The sequence below is a fragment of the Lactuca virosa genome, chromosome 1 (genome assembly GCF_052849685.1).
Source record: "Lactuca virosa cultivar CGN04683 chromosome 1, Lactuca_virosa_CGN04683_v6, whole genome shotgun sequence".
In the NCBI taxonomy this organism is placed as follows: Eukaryota; Viridiplantae; Streptophyta; class Magnoliopsida; order Asterales; family Asteraceae; genus Lactuca; species Lactuca virosa.
In genome coordinates this window covers 10,833,569-10,859,724 of record NC_136426.1, presented here as the reverse complement: position 1 = coordinate 10,859,724, position 26,156 = coordinate 10,833,569, and the positions used below count along the sequence as shown (strand labels likewise).

The 26,156-nt window shown below is 33.7% G+C and overlaps 4 protein-coding genes across 5 annotated transcripts; 3 read left to right on the top strand and 1 right to left on the bottom strand.

The window, feature by feature from the left end:
• Positions 1 to 2,968: 2,968 nt before the first annotated feature.
• Positions 2,969 to 8,240, top strand: LOC145132389 (sulfate transporter 1.2-like). 2 transcript variants are annotated; one of them, XM_079067150.1, is made up of 14 exons: positions 2,969 to 3,450; positions 4,853 to 5,203; positions 5,292 to 5,340; positions 5,414 to 5,621; positions 5,712 to 5,886; positions 5,965 to 6,030; positions 6,103 to 6,216; positions 6,316 to 6,432; positions 6,511 to 6,637; positions 6,751 to 7,037; positions 7,123 to 7,313; positions 7,381 to 7,466; positions 7,542 to 7,618; positions 7,733 to 8,240. In XM_079067150.1, exons 2-14 carry the CDS (start codon positions 4,883 to 4,885, stop codon positions 7,874 to 7,876), a joined length of 1,962 nt encoding a protein of 653 aa, XP_078923276.1. In that variant the 5' UTR covers positions 2,969 to 3,450; positions 4,853 to 4,882; the 3' UTR covers positions 7,877 to 8,240. The 2 variants fall into 2 exon arrangements, with proteins under 2 accessions (XP_078923276.1, XP_078923285.1); XM_079067159.1 differs by lacking the exon at positions 2,969 to 3,450 and adding an exon at positions 4,654 to 4,755.
• Positions 8,241 to 11,252: 3,012 nt separating this feature from the next.
• On the top strand, positions 11,253 to 13,108 carry LOC145132382 (protein DOWNSTREAM OF FLC-like). Its single transcript, XM_079067140.1, has 2 exons — positions 11,253 to 11,560; positions 12,570 to 13,108. The coding sequence occupies exons 1-2, from the start codon at positions 11,272 to 11,274 to the stop codon at positions 12,890 to 12,892; spliced, it is 612 nt and encodes a 203-aa protein (XP_078923266.1). The 5' UTR covers positions 11,253 to 11,271; the 3' UTR covers positions 12,893 to 13,108.
• A 4,561-nt stretch (positions 13,109 to 17,669) lies between these two features.
• LOC145132375 (2,3-bisphosphoglycerate-dependent phosphoglycerate mutase 1-like) lies at positions 17,670 to 20,461 on the top strand. Its single transcript, XM_079067126.1, has 8 exons — positions 17,670 to 17,977; positions 18,694 to 18,959; positions 19,023 to 19,246; positions 19,375 to 19,493; positions 19,575 to 19,731; positions 19,857 to 19,958; positions 20,049 to 20,168; positions 20,262 to 20,461. Exons 2-8 carry the CDS (start codon positions 18,695 to 18,697, stop codon positions 20,304 to 20,306), a joined length of 1,032 nt encoding a protein of 343 aa, XP_078923252.1. The 5' UTR covers positions 17,670 to 17,977; position 18,694; the 3' UTR covers positions 20,307 to 20,461.
• Positions 20,462 to 20,895: 434 nt separating this feature from the next.
• Positions 20,896 to 24,609, bottom strand: LOC145132364 (uncharacterized). The gene is made up of 6 exons (XM_079067116.1): positions 24,299 to 24,609; positions 23,300 to 23,384; positions 22,535 to 22,741; positions 21,943 to 22,041; positions 21,593 to 21,835; positions 20,896 to 21,435 (listed from the first exon to the last, which is right to left on the bottom strand). The coding sequence occupies exons 2-6, from the start codon at positions 23,363 to 23,365 to the stop codon at positions 21,034 to 21,036; spliced, it is 1,017 nt and encodes a 338-aa protein (XP_078923242.1). The 5' UTR covers positions 23,366 to 23,384; positions 24,299 to 24,609; the 3' UTR covers positions 20,896 to 21,033.
• Between the last annotated feature and the right edge of the window lie 1,547 nt (positions 24,610 to 26,156).

Below are 26,156 nucleotides of genomic sequence, written 5' to 3'. Positions count from 1 at the left end.
ATGTCGAATTTAAACATTTAACAAATTTGTGTAAATGCTATTTTTGATTTTGTACTATACTTGGCTTTGTCACTAATCATACGACATATTTCCCAAGCTAATTCAACATTATATACGACTCACATAACTCAACTTGCGTATGAATCACTTGATATAATTTCAAAACATTGGCGATATATAACCTGATAAAAGTCATATCTCTTGAAATAAGCACATCATGAACATCTAAAGTATATTAATATTAAAATTTAAACACCGGTGAAATATATAATTAATTGAAACGATATAACCAATTATAGTTTTCATGATGTTGACCGATCAATCATAAATTTCTTAAATATTTGGATTTAAAGTTCTTCAATGCCAAAGTTTGTGGCCTTCTAGTATGTATATCACAACAACGGGTGTGGTTTCCTACCACCTTAAGCTCCATCTCCTTCCACCTCACCACAATCTTCTTCTATACCAACAATAGTATTAATATCACGACGTCACAAAAAGTTTTGCAGGAAAAAGAAGGAAAATAATAAAGTATAAAAAAATATCATTGGACGTGTTGTTTTGTGTTCTTGATGACATTCATTGCACCACTTAGCCACAAAACCTCATCGGGACGGCGTGCACGGTAGTGGTGCACCTTCCATCTGGCCACAAAACCTTATCGTTGTATGTATACCAAACGGCCTAACCATCCAACGAAGCGGCGATGACGACATATCTTCCGAAGTGATATATGATTTAATATTTTCAACATAATTCGAATTTTAATAAAATGTTTTTTTTTTCACAATATATAAAATAGTTAAAATATATAAGACATAATTTCATGAATGGTCCTTATGCTTTCATATATATATATATATATATATATATATATATATATATATATATATATATATATATATATATACACACACACACACACATTGGTGGAAGATGGTGCCCATAGCCACAATAAGTTGGTAATATTACTATTGATAACAGTGTTCTTTTAGGTTACAAGCAATAACAAAAATGAATGAGATTAAATTATATGGTTTAATTTGTTAATTAATTGATTTTTTTAATTAATTAAATGAAACATGGAAAATTGGAACGTTCTAGATACATGATTTGAATATTAGATAATTACCAAAGTTACATATAATTATACTAAGACCAGATAATTATATGTTAGGGTTTGAATCTTCCCCCTGTAAATAGAGAGACATAAACCCATATTTGAGTACTAGAGAAATTAGTTAAAACCCTCAAAAATTCAGTGGTGCTCTCCAGATCTCAAAATAATCTAAAACCTACTTCCAGTTTGAGTGATTTCCAGCTTGTTGTTTGCTTTTTGGGTGCGATCACGAAATAAAGATTCTTCTTTGGATCTTCCAAAGTCCAATCAACTGACGAAGTCTCGGAAATCGAAGATCACAAAAGTATCATTTCTTTCCTTCTTGTTTTTCTTAATTAGGTTGCCTAGATATGGTTGAATATGGTTCATCTATTGGGTTCATGAGTTATGTTTTTGATTATTTGTATGCTTCATATACCATCCCAAAGCATATCCAATGGGAAGAAAAGGTAACATGTCTAACAAAACATAATACTGCTCTTTCAAAAAAAAAAACATAATACTTTACAAAAAATGATGCTAACATCTAACATGTCCAAGAACAAAAGAAAATACAATGTGAAATCAAATTCAAATTAAAACATAATACTTCCAAAAAAAAAAATCCAAACTAACAGGTTTAAGAACGCAAACTACCCTATTTTTTTGCATATACCCAAACATCATCAATCAATTATTGATGAACTCTTATGAGAACATAATCTCTTCCTTTTGGATTATGAAATTACATCAAATAGTTTGACCCTTTTTTTCTTGATAATATTTCTCTCACCACTCATCTATGTGGTAGATCTACGACTTTGGACTTTAAAAAATACTTATCAAAATTTGAAGAGGAACCGTCCAAATTTACTCGACGAAGACAACTTCTCTTAGGTGCGCAAAGCCATGACAAGGGTACAATATTGGATAATGAACCTTTATTAAATATAAACATGATGGTGTTTTATGTGTAGTAAGATTCTTCGAAATCCGTTTTTTTCTCGAAATCTTTGACCCTATTGACTTTCTAAAACTTTATTATTGTTCTCGAAGGATTTGCGATAGTGGCAAGGGCTTCGATAGGTGGAGGAGGTGGGTATTTTTTTACTTTTTATATGGGGGAGTTTTTTTATTTATTTATTTATTTATTTTTTTATTTTTATAAAAAAATAAAAACTAGGATGGGGAAGAGGACATTAAAGATAAAGGGGAAGAAAGAGTGAGACAAAGAAAACGATATAGTGCATATTAGTCATTTAGGAGCACATGTATGGTTTATATGCTTTTTAAGTCGGTAAGTTTTTAATTGTATTCAATTGACTAAAATATTTTTTTTGGTTTTGTTATACCATTATATCATCAGATTGGGTATGGTTGTCCTAATAAAAAACATAATCAATAGTATAATAAAATCACAAAAATATTGATGGTTAATGACATATTAAGGATGAACATGAGACGAAACTGGTACCAAACTGAGATACCCGAGTATCGAATTGGATGGAAAGTTGATACTGAGCACCAAACTGAACTAACATATCGGTACCGGTACCGGTACCGGAAATGATACTGATCGATACTGACGGTGCCGAATCCTAAATTTTATGATTTTAAAGTACCGAATACCGTCTTATGTTAACATAAAATAACGTTTATTATCGATTCACATCGAAAATTTAAATATTTTTACTCACCCCTAAACATACATTTGGAAGAATAAAAGTTTACCGAGTTAAAAGGCACATAAAATGTTTTTGTTTGTGTTGGTTGTTCTATGCCACTATTACGACAGTATGAATATTTATTTTTAAATTTATAATTAAATTGATTAAACATTTTTAATTTTTAATGTGAAAATCCCAATTGTCACCCACAAAATTCAATGCGTCTTGAGTTCAGAGCTTTTCCAGATTGAATCTGGTTTCTTTCAAGTCCGAATTCATCCTCATCTTTCCATGTTTCTCTCGGATTGCATGGGCGTTGACTATTTACCGGTGGACCTTCATAAAGCAAAGGCCTCCATGGCTCCAACTCTCCCACCTCCACCACCTTTCTCCTCTTTTGACTCCAATGCGTACGCCCAAATCTGCACGAAACTTCACATGCATATCACATACTCATTACTTTATCAATTGAAACACCCATCTGTCTGATTCGAGAATCTAATTTGAACTTTTGGTTGGGAAGTAATAGCAGCCGGTGGGTGAAAAGAGCGAGAGACATAGAACCATATTTGAAGCGTTGCTTAGGGTTCATTGCCAACCCACTTGGGAAAAAGTGTTTTCTGTTTCTGATAGATACATTGAACCTGGATGGGATTTGAGGCTTGAGGGCGTTCTGCGTAATTGGTAAAGTATTTCTTTTCAATTGTTTATGTTGTTGCGGTTTCTGGATAATTATTCTATTATTCTTGAACCATCAAGTGTGCTGTGAGAAAAGTATGATTGTTTTTTATTATTATTATAGGATTTCTAACTTTCTAGGCTTATAATCATGTGAACGCCACTGATTTTGGACTTTTTTTGCTTAATTTGGTACTATTGTAAACTTTAGACTTTTAAAGTTAATAGAGTTAGGTTCTCACTTCGAAATTTGATATCAGATCATGCTGTTAAGCAACAGTTCTTGATAACTATGATGAGCTATGAAAAAAGGTTTCTAGAATTGATATACATAGTGTAAACTTTGAATCAGCAATGGGTAACAGGTTAGTGGAGGACTCCTTTAGATACTATAGATGTATTGGTGAATCCACTATCAGTGGTGTTCATGGAAGGCATATGTATGATTGGAGGAAAGTAGGTATGAAATCAAGTTTGCTTCCTCTTCACTCATGTCAATTTGTGCACCCCATGCATTATATGCATGTACATTATGCATGAACATGTTGCATGTATAAAAACAAGTATTATTAATTTGTGCACAATGTTGCTGTAATTTGAACAAGTTAAAAGGGGTTTATTTGATTTCATTAAGTTTTCTTTTATAGTTTGAGTCAGTTATTGGTCACTATTATTATCAACATGCATCACTTATTAAAGATGAAGTAAATAAAATAAAATATACCCTGAGCTCTTATGCCAATGAGGCCAATGTCTACCTGATTTATATCTTAGTGGTTGCTGGAAAAATATCCCTTTTGCAGAACAATGAAAGAATATATTCTGCAAAATTGTCTCTTTCCATTGCAGAAACTGATTTGCCTTTATTTATGACACTGAATTTATCTTGTAACTTTTAATGGTTGTTATGAGAGGGAATAAACAAGGAGACCAAAAGAGAAGAAAAAAAGCGGATTTTGGATGTGGATATTAGTTCTTTGAACTTGTTCCACTAATACACTATTCATATAAAATGGCATCAATTTACATCATATTCTTTGAGTTCATAACTAAAGAAGACATTGACACTTGTCGATTTGTCACAATTAAAAATGTTCCTTAATGGTCACTGTCAAGAGAATTATTTGACCAAAAAGGTCCAACTATGACTCCTAAAGGCTAGTTATGTCTTTCACCTTTTTACATGGGAAGTTGCTGAGAAACAATGTGTGGACTATTACAATTTGTGTTCCACAAACTCCATTGCATGACCTATTTAAGCTTAACGTTCCCCATATTCTTCAATAACTTTCTTTAGTCTGCTATTCTTCAGTATGCATGCATATCCCCTTAATTCTAAGAACAGATTATCTCTTGTATATCTGATAAAGTTCCAATTTTGACACTCTTCTTGTTTGGTGAAATACAGGTGAGTTTGTTAAGTTAAGTATACTCTACAATGGCTCATCAAGATAAGGATCATGAAACAAAGGACATGGAGACAAGAACTTTTATCCCCTCACAGAATGTACCTTACATTCACAAAGTTGGAATACCCCCAAAACAAGGTCTCTTGAAGGAATTCAAAACCACAGTGAAAGAAACGTTTTTTTCAGATGATCCTCTACGCCCTTTTAAAGATCAACCAAAATCTAGACAATTTATGCTTGGCCTTCAAGCAGTGTTCCCAATTCTTGAATGGGGTAGAAATTATAATCTCAAAAAGTTTAGAGGAGACCTTATTGCAGGACTCACCATTGCAAGTCTTTGTATTCCTCAGGTACTACTATAACTATATGTTTTTCTCATGATATATATTTTTAAACATAAACAACATTTTAACATTCATATTTGATACTATATTCCAGGACATTGGGTACTCAAGACTTGCAAATTTACCTCCTCAGTTTGGACTATGTAAGTTTTTTTTTCCTTTGTGTAATTTAATTTCTTGATAATGAGTCTGATTTTTGTTTTGACTTTTTTGTAGACTCAAGCTTTGTGCCCCCTTTGATTTATGCATTTATGGGTAGTTCAAGAGATATAGCCATTGGACCAGTTGCAGTGGTGTCTCTCTTATTAGGGACACTTCTTCAAAATGAATTTGATCCAGTGAGTGATGCACTTGAGTATCGTAGGCTTGCGTTTACAGCTACATTTTTTGCAGGGATTACCCAAGCTACCCTTGGAGTTCTCAGGTAAACCAATGGTCAACATGAGTTTGACCTCTTGTTTATGTTTGATACTGTAAATCATCTGAACATGGAGTTTTATTTATTTATTATCAGATTAGGGTTCCTTATTGACTTCCTATCACATGCTGCTGTTGTTGGATTTATGGGTGGAGCTGCCATCACTATCGCTCTTCAACAACTCAAGGGCTTTCTTGGAATAAAACATTTCACAAAGAAAACTGATATTATTTCTGTAATGAAATCAGTTTTTGGGTCTATTGATCATGGGGTGAGCTCTTTTATCTCTTCACTATCATTCAACATTTCATAAAGCCCATATGAACAATCTTTCTTGTAAATATTTCAGTGGAATTGGCAGACAATAGTGATTGGAGCAAGTTTTCTAGCTTTCCTACTCTCGGCTAAATACCTTGTAAGCATTCATGAGTCCTAAAACCGTAAATAATTTGAAATTTTTGTAACTCTAATGTAATTTTACTCACAGAGTAAAAAGAATAAGAAGCTCTTTTGGGTGTCTGCAATTGCACCATTAATCTCAGTTATCTTGTCTACTTTATTCGTGTACATCACACATGCGGATAAGCAAGGTGTTGCAATTGTAAGTACTAAGTACTATTACTTTTATTTCCTTATTTTACAAATGTTTTTTTTTTATCTTAATAAAGTTTAATTATTTTAGTTTCTTTAATTCTCACAGGTGAAACATATAGAGAAAGGAATCAACCCTCCATCTGTAAATGAGATTTATTTCTCGGGTGAAAATCTTTTAAAAGGGTTTCGGATTGGTATAGTGGCTGGCATGATAGCATTAACGGTATGTGTTCCTTTCATTGATTAGAGGGGCATTCATGTCTTTTCCCACTCACCAATTTTTCTTTTGTTGATGCATCAGGAAGCTGTTGCTATTGGAAGAACATTTGCTTCAATGAAAGACTACCAAGTAGATGGGAACAAAGAAATGATAGCATTGGGAACAATGAATGTTGTAGGCTCAATGACATCATGCTATGTTGCAACAGGTATAAATATATCACAAAAAAAACTAAAGTGGATTCATTTGTTATATTAGTTTCTAGTGATTTAAATTTGATATGTATTTTTTTCTTTCTGTTATGTTTTTGACTTTTTTCAGGTTCTTTTTCACGATCAGCTGTAAATTACATGGCAGGATGCCAAACAGCAGTTTCCAACATAGTGATGTCATTAGTTGTATTTTTAACCTTAAAATTCTTGACACCACTTTTTGAGTACACCCCAAATGCAATCCTATCTTCCATCATCATATCTGCTGTAATTGGTTTAATCGATTATGAAGCTGCAATTTTAATCTGGAAAATTGACAAATTCGATTTTGTTGCTTGTTTGGGAGCTTTTCTTGGTGTGGTTTTCGCATCAGTGGAGATTGGTCTTTTAATTGCTGTAAGAATTAGATCATCAAATGTTGATTTTATATGATTCTTTTATATTAGTGGTTGATTTTGATTTTTTGATTTTGTTGATTTAGGTCTCGATATCTTTTGCTAAGATTCTTCTTCAAGTTACAAGGCCAAGAACTGCTATTTTGGGAAGGATTCCAATGACAACTGTTTATAGGAACATTCAACAGTATCCGGAAGCAACTAAAGTCCCTGGTGTTTTGATTGTCAGGGTTGATTCTGCTATTTATTTCTCTAATTCCAACTACACTAAAGAAAGGTAACAATATTTTTGTATCATGTAAAAAGAAACATTTGAGATGGGCTAAAATGAGTTTTTTTTGCAGAATATTGAGATGGTTAACCGAGGAAGAAGATCATTTGAGAGCAACATATCAACCAAAAGTTCAATCCTTGATCATCGAGATGTCACGTAAGTTTTTTTTTTGTTTATTAATTTGCAACATTTGGGTTTTTGTAGCTTATATTTATATATTTGTGTTTGCAGCTGTTACAGATATCGACACTAGTGGAATACATGCATTTGAAGAGTTGTACAGGAGTCTGGTTAAGAGAGATGTTCAGGTGAGCAAACCTTGTGTTTTTTTCTCATTAACCCCTCTCTGGATTAATTCAGTTGAGTAAAAAGAAAAGAGTAATGTTACAAAAAGTTTGTTGTCTGATGATATGACATGACAGCTTGTTCTTGCAAACCCTGGTCGACTGGTGTTAGACAAGTTATATGCATCGGGTTTCCCAGATCTAATAGGTGAAAACAAGATCTTTCTCACAGTTGCAGATGCTGTTCTCACTTGTGCACCCAAGATCCTTCAACAAGTATGATCAACCAACTTCACCACATGAAATGAGCAGAGTTTTTGTAGATATGAGCTCTAGATATCCATATATACATACATATATATTATAACTCAAAACTACAATAACAAGAAGAAAGCATGAAATTTTGGAGGGGAAAACGTTTAGTCAGCGGTTAGACATTCAAACTTGTTGTGGATCTGTAAAATGGAGAAAGGTTAAAAGATTGAAGCTCCTAAAACGGTTTTTGGATCTCTTCAGTTCTTTGTTTTAGGATGCTTGCAAGCTTTAGATGTAACGAATCAATCTGAATCAAGATTTCATGTTTCCTTTGAAGGGGTATTATTGTACTTCAATGGTTGTTTTTTATTTATATGTTTTTACTTTTTAATGTGGGTGGGATTTCTCCAATGCTCAAAAATTTCAAAGCTGTTGCGTAGAAGCAAGTTGCTATATCATCATTGTGTTGGGTTAGGGAAACTTTACTAAAAAAAAAAAGAAAAAAAGTTAATGGTTCGTATTATTGATATTGTTGTAATTTAGATGATTCCAACAAGTCATTTTATTCCATTAAATGGTGAATAAATACAACAGAATGGGTCATAGTCCCAACTATACGAAACTTGAGGCCTATATGTGAGACAAAAAAAATACATTAATATTCCCCTACAATTTGAATTTTAGAGAAAGACTTGAACATTCAAAATGCACCAAAAATAGATGAGATAAAAAACATTTGTCGAAGATATCAACATATTATAAAAGATAATGGAACATAGAGAACACAAACTTCACCGTTAGTCATTGTTATGAACAAAGTGGATGTCAACCTTGGTGTGTTTCGTGCGATGATATTGAACCAGATTTGAAGAAGTATAAATTACATCCACTTAATCACAAAACACAATAGTGGCTTTGGAAAATGGAGAGAAAAGCTCACAAAGAAGATTCCTTTATGTTCCAACAACTTCATACACAATGATACTATATTCAACATGGACACTGGAATGAGAGATCATGGGTTATTACATGGATGACCATCAGAGAAAGATTATCACGTAGATAAACGTAATAGCCTAATGTATTCAAAGGGCATCCCCTTAATCAACCTCAAAGTAAACAGTTTGTCATAATAGTCTGTTGTCATTTTGAGAGGAAATTTTTTGAAGACCAAGATCCAAAATACCCGCAAAATGTGCTTAAGTACCCTAAGTAAGGCTCTCAAGGAATATCATACATAAAGAGACAAATTTGTTGCACAACATATTCGAGACCCAGTCGGGTAAATGTAAGATATGTAAGAGCCCCATCAAGGCTTAGAAAAAAGTGTGATCCTGAACAGGAGAATATTGGGTCCAAGCTTGACCTGAGTGTCAACATGAGTGAGAGTTGGCATGCAATTGGCCAATTAAACATGATCAAGAATGTCAATCACATATGTCAAGTGTTGAATTTGACACTAGTTGTATTTTTTAGATTATGTTCAAATTTAATGAGATGCTTCATTTATTTGTGGGTAGATAGGAAAAGAACACATGGTAGTTTGGGTTCTTGTAAAATTTGATTTTCCATTTACTATCGATGACGTGTGACATAAATCATGGAGAGGGGATGTGTGGGTGTGTATTTGTAATTTTTTTTTGTATAATTTGTACCTCGACGTCTCATTTAGTTGTACAAATTGGTATTGAGTCTTAGCTGTTGCACATATTGTCTCAAGTCTCAATAACTCATAAAGCGATCATGCTGAGGTTATGGTTAGTGATACATAACATCAGGGTCTTGGGGGTCTAAGGCTTTGGGTAGGGCCGTAAACGAACTGAACGTTCAACGAACTGTTCGTGAACCGTTCGGCGGGAAGTTCGTTTATGTTCGTTTATTTAATAAATAAACGAACATGAACACAAATTCTCGTTCGTTTAGTTAAACGAACGAACATGAACAATGGTCTCGTTCATTCAATTATGTTCGTGAACATTTGTTTATGTTGTTCGTTTACGTTTGTTTATGTTCGTTCATATAAGTTCCTTTTATCTTCATATATGTTTAATTGTGTTTGATTATATTACTATATTATATGTTCATATATGTTTGTTTATCTTTGTTCGTTTGTTTATGTTCGTTTAGCATGTTCACGAACATAAACAAACGAACATGAACAATGTAATTTGTTAAACGAACGAACATGAACAAGAAAACTCGTTCGTTTAACTGTTCGTGTTCGTTCATTTGTTCGGTTAACTTAAACGAACGAACATGAACAAGTCTCGTTCGTGTTCGTTCGGTTCGTTTACAACCCTAGCTTTGGGGTTCTATGTAACGAGAGAAACTAGTTGCATCACGGATGACAAAAGAACCACAAAACTAATAGTGAAAACTCAACATCAACATCATCACACCGCATTCAACATCGAGTAACGAGGGGCGGTGACAAGTCTGATAATTATTCTATTTTTCTTTAAGGGACGGGATCCTAGGACGGTTTGATTATCCCGACCCGTTTCCCGAACCCGAACCCGAACTTATCATATGTTTTATGTCGACTTCTTTATTTAGTATAAGAAATATAATTAGACCAAAAACAACCACACATAACCATAAAGTGCTGCCCTTAAATTAACAATTGTATAAATCATGCAAATGAGTCGCTTGATATCGTAAAAGACAAACCACCCTTTCACCCAATAAATGTCTCAAAATCGACTCACAATTACGGTTAAAACAAAATATGTTTATACACTATAATAATTTTGACAACTCCAATTTAGATACTCGGTCACGAGGCTATTAAATAAGATAAGGTTAAATTATCACTAATCCACGAAAATGACACATACACAAGTGATATCTGGAATGCATAATAGTAACACAGTCGTTATTCCTTAAATCATAATGTCATCCAAAGAATCAAATTGGTCATGTACCATCCATAGAATGTCATAACGAACCGTTTAGACCAACAATCATATCAAAAAAAAAAAAAAAATCATAAACCAATTAACTATTGAAAATTGCATAATGTAATAACTAAGAACACAATTTTCTTAGTTGAATTAAACTTTTTTGTAACAAGTGAGATTTAAACGAAAGCCAAGTAACACGTTTGTACAACTTTTGCAAACTTTCGAACCCCGTCTTCAACGCGGTTACGCAAGTTGCGGAAACTTTTCATTGAGTAGATCGGATGGCACATGATTCTAAATGTGACACCGAGTATTTAGGCGCTTTCTCTTAAATTCGGTGTGATCACTAATCACACTCGCTATCTCTTAAAGTATCATCCACGCGCCAATAAAAACCATACACGTACCCAATCGTGACATACATTCGCTCTTAAAACAGTTGTAACTGCATTAATCATTCCACCGCCACACAGGAACATTTCACGAGTGCCCGATGTGCTCCCCGGCGCACATTAGCATATGCCATCCCAGCCCCTACCACTATCAGTATCACCTCTTTTTCTTCTTCATCTAGGGTCTGTCCATAATAACAAACCACTGCTCTTTACTCTCTTTCCATCACACACATTTGCGCAAAAGAAACACACAGTAATGGCGAAATCAGTGTTGATGTTAGCGCTATGTGTACTATTGCCGGCGCTCATCAGCGCTTCACGTCCGATGTCGCGTCCGTTCCTCTTGCAAGGCAGAGTTTACTGCGATACTTGCCGTGCCGGTTTTGAAACCTCCGCCACCACTTACATTCCTCGTAAGTTTACCGATCTCTTTCTCGATCTGTTCTTATTAGCTTTGTATAGTTTTCTGTGAATTTTGTTTTAGAAGATCTTTGAAATTTATATAAACGAGACACTTATTGTGAATTGTTTAGTAGATCTGAACTTCGAGTAGCAGTATACCAAATAAATGGATGAATAAGTTGTTTTGTGTAACACCGAGTCCATATTCTTATCAAGAATTCAGCGGTGAATAGTGAGGGCTAATTCTGTTGAATGTTAAAATAATATAAATTTTCAACTCGGATTTTGTAAATTAATTTTTCTTATTTAATAGTACGTTGATGTCGCGTATCATTAAAGCATAATCATGTAGTTATATTGCCGTTATAATCATACAGTTACAAATTTTCTTATAATAGTCGAGTGATTGGGGAATCCGTTCTTGGATTGGATTTATACTAGAAGGTTTTCATGATATACATTCTAAGATGATCCGTAAGAATGGTGTATCTGAAGATCTACTAGCAGTATGCAAATGTTAGTCGTTCTTGTTGCTACTTAGACCTGTTATAGAGTAATGCTCACAGTTGCCCCTCCGGTTTATTTTTGTTGTTAATAGGGTTGTATGAAATTCTTATACCCCCAGAACAAAATTCAAAATCAAATTATATGTATCATTCAGGTTCATATATAGATTGTATGGTTCTGCTATATTGGGTGATCGTTATCTATCCCAATTGGGATTTGTAATGTGTAAAATGAATTATGTCATTGATCCTTGTCTGATCATTTATGTGGATCCTAAAATGCGCATCTGAATTTCATAAGAAATCAATGCACACTAGATTTTTGTATGGTTGAATCATACAGGCTGATCTATAGTTTTTAGTTAGATTATGTGGTTTGTATGAACACAATCAGGATACTTTTGAATGTGTGCTTCTGATTTACTTGTTTCTACAATAATGGCTACAGAATCTATTATCAAGTGTGGCATTAATAAATTAATATATTGTTGGATTGTAATTGTAATTAATGTAGGTGCTAAGGTGAGGGTGGAGTGCAAGAACAGGCAACAGAAAGTCTTGTACAGCATGGAGGGAATGACTGATGCAACAGGAACATACCACATCCGTGTGAATGAAGATCATGGCGACGAGACATGTGATGTGGTCCTTGTCAGCAGCCCACTTGGCAACTGCAATAAGGCTGACCCGGGACGTGACCGTGCCCGTGTGGTTCTCACCAGCTACAATGGGATTGTGTCTGACACACGTTTTGCAAATGCCATGGGGTTCATGAAGGATGAGGTCATGTCTGGTTGCACCACACTCCTTCAGTCTCTCATGGAAGAAGAGGATTAGAAAATTTGTGTTTCTAAATTCTTGGTTAGTATGGGTTTTATGAGTAATGGTTGCTTAATACATTCTATTTTTTTGTTTGTAATGTTGTGGTTGATATAAAGGATTAACAACGAACGAAACATCTTGTTTCGGATGGAATGGGATGTTCATGAATCATGCATATGCAGAGTGTCTTGTTTTGATTTCTATATATGATTGGTTGTTGATGAGTGTAAACTTACTTTTCTCAAGATGGTAGATAAATAACAAAGAAGGTTGATAAAAATATACATATAATCCTCATCTTCTGTTCCCTGTGCTTGCATTCAAGATTCCAACATTAGCAGCTACAACGCTGCTGGCAGAGTTGGTATTAATTTTGATGGTGAAACAAGTAAAGCAGAACCCAACATTCCACTCTGTCTCAGGGGTGTCGCATGAACGACAAAATTTAACTAAAAGCTATAACGACTGTGGTGTGGATGTAAGCATCGAAGATGTTGACTGGGTTGGGTCCACCAGAGGCCTCAGCTTTTTATAATACCATCGACGATGCTCCTCGATTGACGACGACCACCTTCAAGACCCCCCATACTTCTAATTTCCTATCTATCTATCTTATATTCTAATGAAATCTAAAAATGCCATTGTCTATTTTTTAACATGCCTCTTTAACACTTATATTTTTACTATGATTTCTATTATTATTTTTTTTTTAATAAAAAATCAACTTTAATTCAAGTTTTAAAAATACAAAATCCCATCATAATAACATTTTCAAAATATATGATAAAATATTATGTTTATTTTACTTAAATTAATTCGGAATTACTTAAAATCAACAATACGTTGAATTTTTTTTTTGACATTTTTTTTATCTAATATAATAATTTTAAATATATTGACCGTGGTTTTCACGGATTATAACCAAATAATAAAAATATAAATAAACAAACAGAACCTACCATTCCCTCCATCCAATTCTTTTCTTTTTCATATTGTTCCTTATCGCCGGAGCATTCACTATTTTGCCATTAAATCATGTCTAGGATACAATATCTCCACCTAGTGCCGGAAAGTTCATATACCCACCGATGATGAACCTCGCCTGTAATGTCTCATTTTTTGCAATAATTTTTTTAATTTTTAATTAAGATAAAAATACCACTTTCATAAACCCAAAGCCAATAAAACCATATGTTCCAAAAGGTAAATCATAAAATCAGAGTCTGATAAATAAATCCGGAATCAGAAAACAAGAAAGTTGTTGATAAGTGTCTACAGTCACACCTTCACCTTTCCGCGATCCTCAAAAATACCTAAAACATTTAAATCCACAACTGTAAGCCAAATATTTGTGAGTTTTCCCAAAATACTATACACAACAATATACATACCATGCATACAAGTAATGACCTTCAACACGAAGTTGGTCTGTCCCTTTGGCCTTCAGCATAAAGTTGGTCCGCTCCTTTGGTCTTCATCATAAAGTTGGACAACCACGAGTGTCTTGGTCATCAGCACAAAGCTGGACCACCCTCAACTCGCTCATAATATATCGACATAAATAAATACACAAACAGACAAACAAACAACCCAACAATGACAGACAACTATCTAAACAAGTCTACCTGCCTAATAGCTCATTACAACATACTAACATCCTATCATATAGAGGATCCATACCATTGTATACAATATAATACAAAAACTCACCTAAAACTCAAGCGGAAAGATCAACACTCAACGACTCGCCAAACAGTTATACGAATCTCCTAACCTGTCAAAGGTCAAAGCCTCAGTCTACCACTCAAAACCCTTAGTTTGACCAAAAGTCAAATTGGTCAAAAATGGCCACGGCCACCGCGTTGTGATCATTAAAGTCCAAAATAGTCGCGTGGTCATACTCTATCGCGTCATGGCTACGCTCCAAAACAACTTAATGAATTAAGCTCTTAACCCTTAATCTCTAAAGCTAAAAAACTCGGATCTGATTCTCTTAAGGATCTTAATGGATAAAGTTTCCAACTTTATCCATTCTCATGTCTCAAATGTATCTAAACTCTAAACCTAATTCTAAGGTGGACCAAAACACATGCTTGCCATTAAGAGGAAGCATATAAACACATCGTTCTTTCAACACTCCAATCCAAAAGTCGTTTGGATCGCTTATAAGGTCCTGGAGTTGCTCAACTCCAAGGATATCAAGAAAAGGGACTCAAAACCACCCAAAAGAAGCATACACCTAGATCTAAATAAGCAAATGTCAAGGACCAGAAACTTGATGAGAAGCCGGACCAAAGATGAAACTTCACTCCCTAGCACCAATGCGGAACTTCTTCTTCACTAAGCTTCACAAGAACAAGGTCTAAAACTCAAAACACATCAATAGAGGCTTGGGCTTGAGTGATGGTCGTTCTTAGAGAATGGGGGCTGCTAAATGAGGTAACCCTAAAAGTTAGAGCCTTTAAAAATGGTCCAAATCTCGAGACCTAGGGTTTTGAACCTCAACAACCACCACGCCGCGATGAGGACCTGACCGTGCGCCACTTAATGATGTGTCGCATGCTATGGTCCAGACCTTACTGCGTCGTGGTGCAAATAAATCCCTAATCTCAACAAAAAATAAAACAAAATACCTGGAACACGGATATTACATCGCCTCTACCAATGCCCACCCACAACACTGAAGAAATTTGCCTTACCATGTGTCGAAACCATTAATAAAATCTCAATAGCATCTCTCTCTATAAACTCGGATAGTTAGATGATGACATAGACTATATTGAAGCAATTAAGGAATCCAATTTTTGGGGAACTGTTATTATATATGTTTTTTTTGTTTGTCGCCCTTCTAATGTCATATAGTCTCATAATCTGCTAATGTTTGGAAATTAACGTGGAAATTACTAGCTAAAGACATAAGTAACAATATATTGAATTACATGTCTACAACGGTAAAACAATTTCAAACGTTCACATTTCTTTATATTCTAAATTCTTTCATATGATATTCTGTATTTTTTTTGCTCTTTCTTTTAAGAATAAAAGTTTTAGATGATGTCATTGAAAATCTTGCATTGATAGAAATGGAAAATAATATGAAAAAATGATAGCAACTTACATAGATTCCCTTAAATTCCATATCTAGTTGCTAATCTTCTTTGTTAATCAAAATAACTTAATCCAAAATCAACTGACAATCTGATTGAACAATTTTAAGATCACAATATGAAATTTTAATGAATCAACTCACACGTGAACATAATGATGGATAATAATAGTGGAAGAATGTTCTTATTTATGGATATAGTAAAGGTGAACAAACATATGTTTGGAGGACCTTATTTGCAAATATATTGTTCTTACTGTCGCATCAAGTGGAATAGCCTTGTTATTGCTTATAGGAGGATGGACTATTCATTCAATATTTTCAATTTCGATTAACGTTGATGAAGACTTAGTTTGTTTCATTGATAACGACATTGAGCTGTTTCAGTTGCTTAAGAAGACAAAATAAATTATTTCGGATGAGGCTCCGATGGTGCTTATACATTGTGCTGAGGCTTTATATCCCTATGTCTTATCAAAAACACAAAATAACACATATTTTCATCAACATGCTATGTTGGTACCTATAAATGAAGAAGTGAGTTAGATAAACGAGTATATGCTTAATCATATCCCCGATGATTTGCCCATATATTTAAGTTTAGAAAAATTATGCAATTAAGAACAATACAATTCTATGACCAAAACGTTGTACTCATGTCCTAAATTCTATCAAATTGTCGGGAATACCGAATCATGAAATAAAGTTGAAAATAGGTTTCACGATAATGTTGTTGCATAATCTTCATCAGTCTATAGGGCTATGTAATGGAACACTCATGCATGTAATCAACCTAGTAAAAATATGTTATTGAAGCATAAATAATTTTTGGAAATAAAATTGGAACTCGAATGTTCATACCTATGATTTGTTTAACTCATATGTTAACGAAACATATGTCATTCAAATTTTAACCCACAAACCATTCCTCTTGGTGTTGTGTTTTGCAACGAGAATCAATAAAAGTCAAGGCCAATCATTTTTGAGAGTTTGATTATTCTTGTGAAGACCCATGTTCACCAACGGACAACTATATGTCCACTTTGTCTAGAGTAACAAACAGAAAAAAAATTAAGGTGACAATCAAGGATGAAGAAGACAACTTACCAAACACGACTAACGTTGTCTACAAAACAATAGTTCAAGGTTTATAAATGTCACGCTGTTCATCAAGATTGGGTTGATGATATTTGAGTATATTCCAAACAAAATAAGATATAGATTGTGTTCTTAGATTTATTTATTTATTATTATTATTATTATTTTTTGCTTATGTAATATTAAGAGCTTTGTAACGGATGCATTATATAATGTTCATATTAATATGTTTAATAATTTCTTAATTTTAATATGTATATGGTAAAACTATTCTGAGAATAAATATCATCGAATGAGTGTTCATATCAGTCTATCATATAGTTATACGTAATTTGAAAAGAACTTTCTCCCTACGTCCCAAATCATAAATTTGCAAAATTCAATGAATTTTACAAAATTTAAAATTTAGCTATATAAAAGTAATTTTACAAAGTCTATTAAAAATATAAGTTGTTTTTTTATTATACTTTAATAAAAAATAATTTTATTTTATAATAAAAGACATCTCATTTTGGTATCTTGGTGAATAAACCCTTTGAAGGTTCTCATTGTATCTAACGCCTACCTCGTGATATATAGCACCTGCCTAAACACCTACCTAGCAACTTACGTTCTTCACCAATACAAGTTGACATAGAATTATAAAAAGGGGTGCCAGATTTTCCTCTCATTTTCTTCTCCCCCTTTTTCCAGACACGAATTTAGAACCCTTTCTAACGATTCGCAAAACCAAACGCCATAAGAAACTCTTTCTAAAACAATCACAAGTCTCTCGCTTTTTGTTGATCGTCTTCTTCTCCGTCAACTTTTTACTTCTCCCTGCAACCAACGCTGTCTCTGCATCGATTGTATCGCCAAATCCCAAATCATTCACTTTCTTTTGCTTTATAAGTAATGTAAGATCTGTTTTTCTAATTCTCTTTGTAATTTGCACGAAATTATTTGATTTTTTGATCATTTATTAGGTAAAGTTTCAATATATTTGTCAAAGCTGTTTTAATCTTGATACGTTTCTTATAGTTGTGTGCCCTAGAGTCCACCTTTGGTGATACTCATTTGCTAGTATTTACATTTGAAGTTGTGTGTAGCATACATTAATTCGTGTAAAGTACGTGTATCTTAATCTCCGTTGGTTGTTAGTAACTCGTCGATTTATTATTATGGTTTTTGTGTTAACTTAAAACCAGATCTGCTTGTGTTTTCGTTTCAATTCCTCCCTCAAGCTAGTTTTGACTTCTGTGTCAAACCTAACAATTTTCCAGATGCGAAATTGGTATGGATTTTGTTGCAGATTTAAGGCCATCGTTACTGTATTAGTAGCGGTGGTTATTAGGTTTAATATAATTAGAAAAAACAATATCAATAGAAAGATCAAACCCCGTTTAAGTTTTGAACTTGAAAACTATATTTTTGACTTCCAAAGTCAAATTGTAGCTCTTCTCTTAGAAGCCAATAGCTAAGATAAACAGTATGAAATATGCGACAAATAACAAAGATTTTGATCTTGTTATAATCTAATCTGTTTACGATGGTGAAAGTCTATTTTCATGATATGAAACCTATATGAAAATATTTCAAAATCACTGAAATTTGGTTAATTGTTGGTTTCTAGAATGGCTGCAACTATGTTCCACCAATCCATTGGTACTCTCGAGCCTCGAGGGTATATTGGTAATTCTGCCCTTCACCAGGAATGTGGAAGTATTCCTATGAGGTTGATGGCAAGAAGTTTAAAATTCGGGACTGGACCATTGAAAAGAGAACATTATTGCTCTAGAAAGAGAAGTTGTGGATCAATTCAAGCATCATCATCATCATCATCATCTTATCAAACTTCAGAGTGCAATCCATTAAATGGCAACACTTCCAAGAAACCAAGTACGAAATCTTGCTTCAATTCACATTTGATAAGTCCAAATTGAAATATAATTGGTGTTTCAGGTGAAGCGGCTTTGATATTGATAAGGCATGGTGAGTCTCTTTGGAATGAGAAGAACTTGTTCACAGGTTGTGTTGATGTGCCATTGACAAAGAAGGGTGTGGAGGAAGCCATTGAAGCTGGAAAAAGAATAAGCAATATACCAATTGACATGATTTATACTTCCTCTTTGATTCGTGCACAAATGACTGCTATGCTTGCCATGACTCAACATCGTCGCAAAAAGGTACTAAAATTCTAAAACAAATTTAAGTCAGATGCTATGATAAACAAATAGATTAAAGTATGTTTTCTTTTTCTTGTATTTGTCCCTAAATTTATAAACTGGTATGTATGTATGTATGTATAATGTAGGTGCCTATTGTGATGCATGATGAAAATGAACAAGCCAAGGCTTGGAGTCAAATTTTCAGTGAAGAAACAAAGAAGCAGTGTATACCTGTTGTGACAGCTTGGCAACTAAATGAAAGAATGTAGGTGTTAATATCTTTATACTGGGTTTTTGGTTGGGTTGACTTTTTGTTGACTTGATTTTTGTTTTTTGTTTTGTGGAGGTATGGGGAACTACAGGGTTTAAATAAGCAGGAAACAGCAGATAAATATGGAAAAGAACAAGTGCATGAATGGAGGCGTAGTTATGATATTCCTCCACCAAATGGGGAGAGTTTGGAAATGTGTGCTGAAAGAGCCGTTGCATACTTTACACAACAAGTCAGAATGCCTTGCAATTATACTATTTCATATTTCTTTTTTGTTGTCTTGTGTTAAATGATTTTTTATTTGACCTTTGTGAACATTATTCCATTAAATTTTTAAAGATTTGAAATGTGTTTCAGATTGAACCTCAACTGCGAGCAGGAAAGAATGTAATGATTGCTGCACATGGGAATTCCTTAAGATCCATCATAATGTATCTTGACAAACTCACTTCTCAAGAGGTGTGTGTGTGTGTGTGTGCAAAAGACGTAAATGCCCTCCTGTCTCAAGCTTAGTTTGGAATTATTCTGAAAACTATTATTTTTTGTTAGGTAATAAGTTTGGAACTATCAACGGGGATACCGATGCTTTACATTGCCAAAGAGGAAAAATACATCAGAAGAGGAAGTCCAGCAGCTCCTACTGAGGCTGGTGTCTATGCTTATACTAAGGTCAGCCCATATTTTTTGATGTTAATTTGTAAATTCCATTGAAAATACATTAATTTGGATTTAATGATTTATGTATGTATTTGGTTGTTGCAGAATTTGGCTAAATACAGGCAGAAGTTAGATGAGATGCTGCATTAATTAATGTTGAAGAATCTCACCTGCTTAATTATAAACAATGGAATTTAGCTTAGATCGTGTTTACTACCCATATATGAATGAACATTGGTGAAGCAGTGGAAAAGCAAATTCTCTACTGCTTTATTAATTGAAAATAAAATGTTTTTTTGTTATTATTTAAATAGTGGATGATGGCTTTATTTATAGAAAGGAGTTCATGGTGTGGTCATTAACAAACTTTGATTCCTAAAAAGTTGTTAACAGTTAAACATCTGTGAGATTTAAACTTGAAATCGTTCAACATATATGCAAAATGAAGGTGGAATTGCGCATTTAGAATTTAGACATGGAGTTTTCTTTATTAAAAAATTTATAACTGGAAACCAACCTGAAAACAGTTGATGTTTTCCTTTTCAGTTAAGTTACGATTGGTGAAAAGTCAAACATATTTTTCATCAAACCATGGATGCCAAGTCCATGCCACAAAAGTAAGAAAATCCATAAATTTTGACTAGTGACTTGAATGATATAAAAATATTAGGTTTACTAACATCAAAGGACAGCATTATAATCATTACTCAACAAACAAAAATTCTGATTCAAGAACACATGATAAAACTGAATTAGATTACCAAAACATTAATTTATGAAATAAACAGCCTTCAATGATGTCAAGTTAGCCAAAAGAAAAAAAAAAAAAAACGTAAGTTTCAAATTAAAAAAACGAGCTGAAAAAATGGGCAATTTACTAAGCCTCAATCCGGGCACCTCTTCCACCACCATCAGCCGCCTCGATCTTTTGAGCTTCCGCCAATATGGCCTCCTCATTAATCTCCGGCGACTTTGGTTTCCCGCCATCGGAATCAGAATCAGAATTTGTGGCGGTGAATTCGGAGAAAGTGGAGCCCCGACCCCTTGGTGTGCTTGAGCTGCATTCTCCATTACAAAGAGCAACTCTCTTTGCATCATCTTCTTTCATTCTTGCTGCATATATTTTAAGGTCAAATTTTGCTTCATTTTTCCCGCCAAATGCAGACTCGAGTCTGTCTATGTAAAACATGCTTTCCATGATGTTCTTTGTGTTTGGATCATCCGAATATACAAACTTCACTTTGTTTGCGGTTTTTGGCTCCAGAAACGGTTTCACAACCTGAAATAACATAATTCTCAACTCACACTGTAAAGTGTTGTCTGGATAAATGATGTTTAAAATATATATGAGAAATAAGTTTCAACATTTTCCTATATAAACTAGAAGTCTAAAACTACATGTTTGACCTCAAGTCAAACCGTTTGTATGTACATACCCTCCAAAATGGTTCAAAGAATCTGGGTGGATTGTAAAGAATTGCTAGGCCGAGCCTCTCGGGATAGTGATCTTGCAAAATATGAGCTGTTTCTTTTGTGGTCTTGATGGATACATTCGACATACTAAACCCATGAAAATCAATCAACCAAACCATTTGTTCTTGTTCTGGTGGCAAATTAAGTATCGCGTTTTCCATGCAATATACCAAATATTTTATTTGTGCTCGCGTTGACTTGGAGTTCTGCAGTCAAAGATGAAAAAAGAGTGTATTGAAACAAACATAAGTCAAACCAGAAAAAAATAGAACACTTCATTCATGATGTCCAAAGGGAAAATGTGAGGTGAAACCTGGCATTTTGGTCTCATAACGAGTATGGTCCTCCCTTGCTTGTCCATAAAACTTGATCGATAGATTTTTCCCGTTTCTGCCTCGGGCGCAATATGATCCTACAACAAATAAACAACATAACACAAAATAAAAGAGTAAGGAACAACATCGAGGTTGCATCTATTAACAAATTACACAATAAACTATGTGTACGTGTTTAGTAAGACCAGGATATGACAAAGACATCACATGACTGGTTGTACCTGTTTGGTAAGACTAGGATATGACATGACATAATTGGATGTCTATATAGTGTTTGTTAAGACTAGGATATGATATGACATGGCTGGATGTCTGTATAGTGATTGGTAAGACTACGACATGACATGACAAGCTATTTATGTGTATGGTATAACATGACATGATTTTTCTTGATTTGACTGTTGTTTGTATAGTATTTGGTAAGACCAAGACATGACAACACAAGCTATCTATAAGCATTTGGTAAGGCCAGGACATGACACACCAAACTAGTTGTATGAAAAGAGACGATGATATAAGAAACTAAATGAGAGTGAAGTAATGGTAAAGATTTGGTTAAGAAGAGTTTACCCAACGAATATCTTCGGGCCTGTAACTCATTCTCCATATTAGGGATGTTTCAAGCATTTTTTCTGCTTTTTTAACGTTCCAATTTCGTGCCCTTAGATATCTTGAAATAGATTCATCAGATAAATAACGAGTATACTCATCCTTAAGCCGCTGTTTGATCTTGTCAATGGACTTATGCTTCTCAATTCCCTTCCGCACCTCATTAATCTAATTTAAAACGTAGTCATGGTACCCTCACTTAACTATTTAAAAAAGTAAAGAGAAATTAAATATCATCCTACATTTTCTTCCTACATATTTTCCTATCCATATGAAATGATGACATGTGTCATATTTTGAAAAAATTAATTATATTTTTGGACACTTGTCATCATTTCCATTGGGTAGGAAGATAATTAGGAAGAAAAGTAGGAGGATATTTAATTTCTCAAAAGTAAAATATAGAAAAGCACTTGTGTTTTTATGTTTAATCAATTTTAACTACACTAATTGTTATAGTAATTAAACTGTTATACTTTTTCTGACCATTTAAGAAATATTTTGATATCCTCTCAAAATACAAAAAAACACAATGTACTTTCACCATTATATCGAGCTTAACCCTAAATTCTTATTTATCTCTAGTTACCCGGTTTTGGATAATATGGTTTAGACACTACATAGAATATTTAAGTGGCTAAATTGATAAAATTGTGAGTATACAAGTGTTTTTCTCTGTATTTTACCCAATTTGAAATGACACATTTGAAGTATTTCAAAACATACCAACTTTGGTTGATCTTGTGCGGATACGGAAACACTCGAGCTTGATTTCCTCAACTGTGGATTCATAGTATAAGAAATCCTGTATCTGAAGGATAAATAATAAAATTAACTAAAATAATCAAAGTTATTAAGCTAAATTCAATCAAATAAACTTCATAAAGAGATGATTACAACAAAAATTTTTGTCAAATTTGTGACAAAATCCATACCAAGTTTGATTTGAAAACAATAGGTTTGAACATATAAAGTCAAACTGATTTTTTTTCTTTTTTTATTTTATATCAAGTTATCAACAATATATTTATTATCTCTTCAAAGAATGAGAAAAAGAGTAACCATATAATCAAAGAGCAAGCATGCATCGACTACAACATAAACATTCATGCACTGTCACCCAAAAAGCAACCTATTTTTCATCAAATTCTCATGAAAACAATCAATGGAAGAACTCTTCCAATTCATAAACGGAAGAGTCTGAACAATTCAAGAACAATCGTGTATTGATTGAAAAGTCTAACATCTTTTTCATCAGACCCCATAACCACACAAGTATAAGCAACTAAACACACAAATGACACAATCAGGCAAAGAACACTTCAAATTCATAGAGGGGAAAGTGACACAATTCAAGAATAATCATGCATTCACTATTTTTTTTATCTATTCCAATTACCCACAAAAATATAAGCAACTAATCACCAGTATAAGATAGTTGGATCAAGAAGAATTCAGATTCCAGATGGATACATAAAAAGAAATTAGTAATATTTATTAAATCAAATCCAGTCCAAGGAACACATAGCCTAATTCTACAAATTCTACGCAATTACAGATTATCATATATACACATCGCGATCACTAAAATACGCAATTTCAATAAGAAAACAGGGGGTGGAAAAATTGTCTTACCGAAACGAAATCAGCAAACTAAAAAGAGTTGTTCATGGAAGAGAATAAAAAGATTTTTAGAAAAATATATAAAAAAAGATGGGAGATTACCTCTTTCTTCTGGGGTTGTGACGAGAGATTGAAGAACAGAGTATACGGAGATCTCAAAGAAGATGAAGATGTAACCATCAAGATGAGAAATAAGAAGGGTGATTAAATTATAAGTAAAGTGTATTAATTAGGGATTTGAGAAAAATCAAAAGATGGGTTCTTGTTTTTATTGATGAGGATCAATAGAAGGAGCCATGTGGCGATGGGGGAGAAGAAAAACAGGCAGATTGTGATGTGAATGAGATGATAGCGAAGCTCAAGTTCGGATGGTTTCTTGGACATGGTCAAATTCGACTTGCCACAAGCAGGGTATCTAATATATTTTGAACAACCTTTTTATTTTATTTTATTTTACAACAAGCTTTTAGAAAACATAAGAAGATTCCAAAACAACTGTCCTATACCCTATATACATATAATCTTTTATAAACTTTGTACTTTTGTATCGTTATTATATTATATATTATCAAATTTAATATATTTAACTAATGTCAAAACTAATTATAATACTAAAAATGTAAAATCTAGATTTGATATAGATGTAATATAATGTTGACTAGTACATTATTATTATAATTTGTGACACCCCAAAATTTCGGCCCACAGAATACCTAGATTAACATCTTTGTATATCGGGACGACTCGGGTTTTAGACTTTAATGTAACATTTTAAAAATTAACCATATTTTTTTTTCAACAACAGAGTATGATAATACTAAAAAGGGTTTCATCCATAAGATAACAACATAGTCTCGTAATCAAATTTCATCAAAATGTGGAAGCTAGTCTTGTTTTGTAAACGAAAACACAAAAAGATAACATAAATACATGGCATGCCCCTAACATGTCTAGAAATTCCAATCAAGCAAACTCCGTACCCTTCAAACCTGAAGGACCTGCAGCTAAAATGTAAAATAGCAACTGTAAACTCAAAGCTTGTAATCATAACACTCACCCATTATACAGATCATATGCATTTCTCATCATACACATAAACATCAAATAGTAATCACATATAACTGAACACATAACATATGTTAGCATAATCTTCTACCCCAGATGGTACAATTAGAACTTCCCTCACTTAAGGGGCTATTCCCTAGTAATCCACCATGCAACCATCCGTACATGGCCATCTAGACCAAAACAACTGGATTCCCTCCGTGAGGTTTTTCTCCAGTTGTCTAATCCATGACCACTTCCCTCCGAGAGGCTTTTCGTGTCTTACATCCTTTAATTCAACTAGATTTCCTCTCTGAGAGGCTTTTCTCTAGTTGGCATACATATAACACATAACCCATATAATAAGTAAGTTCATAACCTGATTAGAAGACAATATGAAAATCCACAATTCAAGCTAGTGATATCAAGTCTTTCCCAAAACTACACAATAAATAACCCTAATTTAACAATTAAGGTAAAAATACTCAACTACACTTCCTTATCGAGTCTAGGTCCAATAAAGACTATTCTATGGAAAAAGACCATTTTGCCCCTCCAATCGTAATCTGAGATTCAATTAAACAAGGTTGGCAAAAAGTCAAACTTGTCAAAAAGTCAATGGCCAACAGCCAACGGTCAACGACAACCACGCCGTGATAAATCCTTGGCCGTGTTGTGGTTGAGTCGCGACAAAACAGTTGCGGGGATCCCTTATCTATCGCGTCGTTTCCGGTCCTTGATCGCGTCGCAATTCCTCTGGTAGAACATTTCATTCATTAAGCACTTAATCCTTACAGATGAAGGCTTAGGTTCTCAAGTACGAATCTTTCCATGGATTTAATGGATAAAGTTTCCAAATTTATCAATTCTAATAACCAAATCCTTCAAGATCTATAACCGTGACGTGATGTTGTCC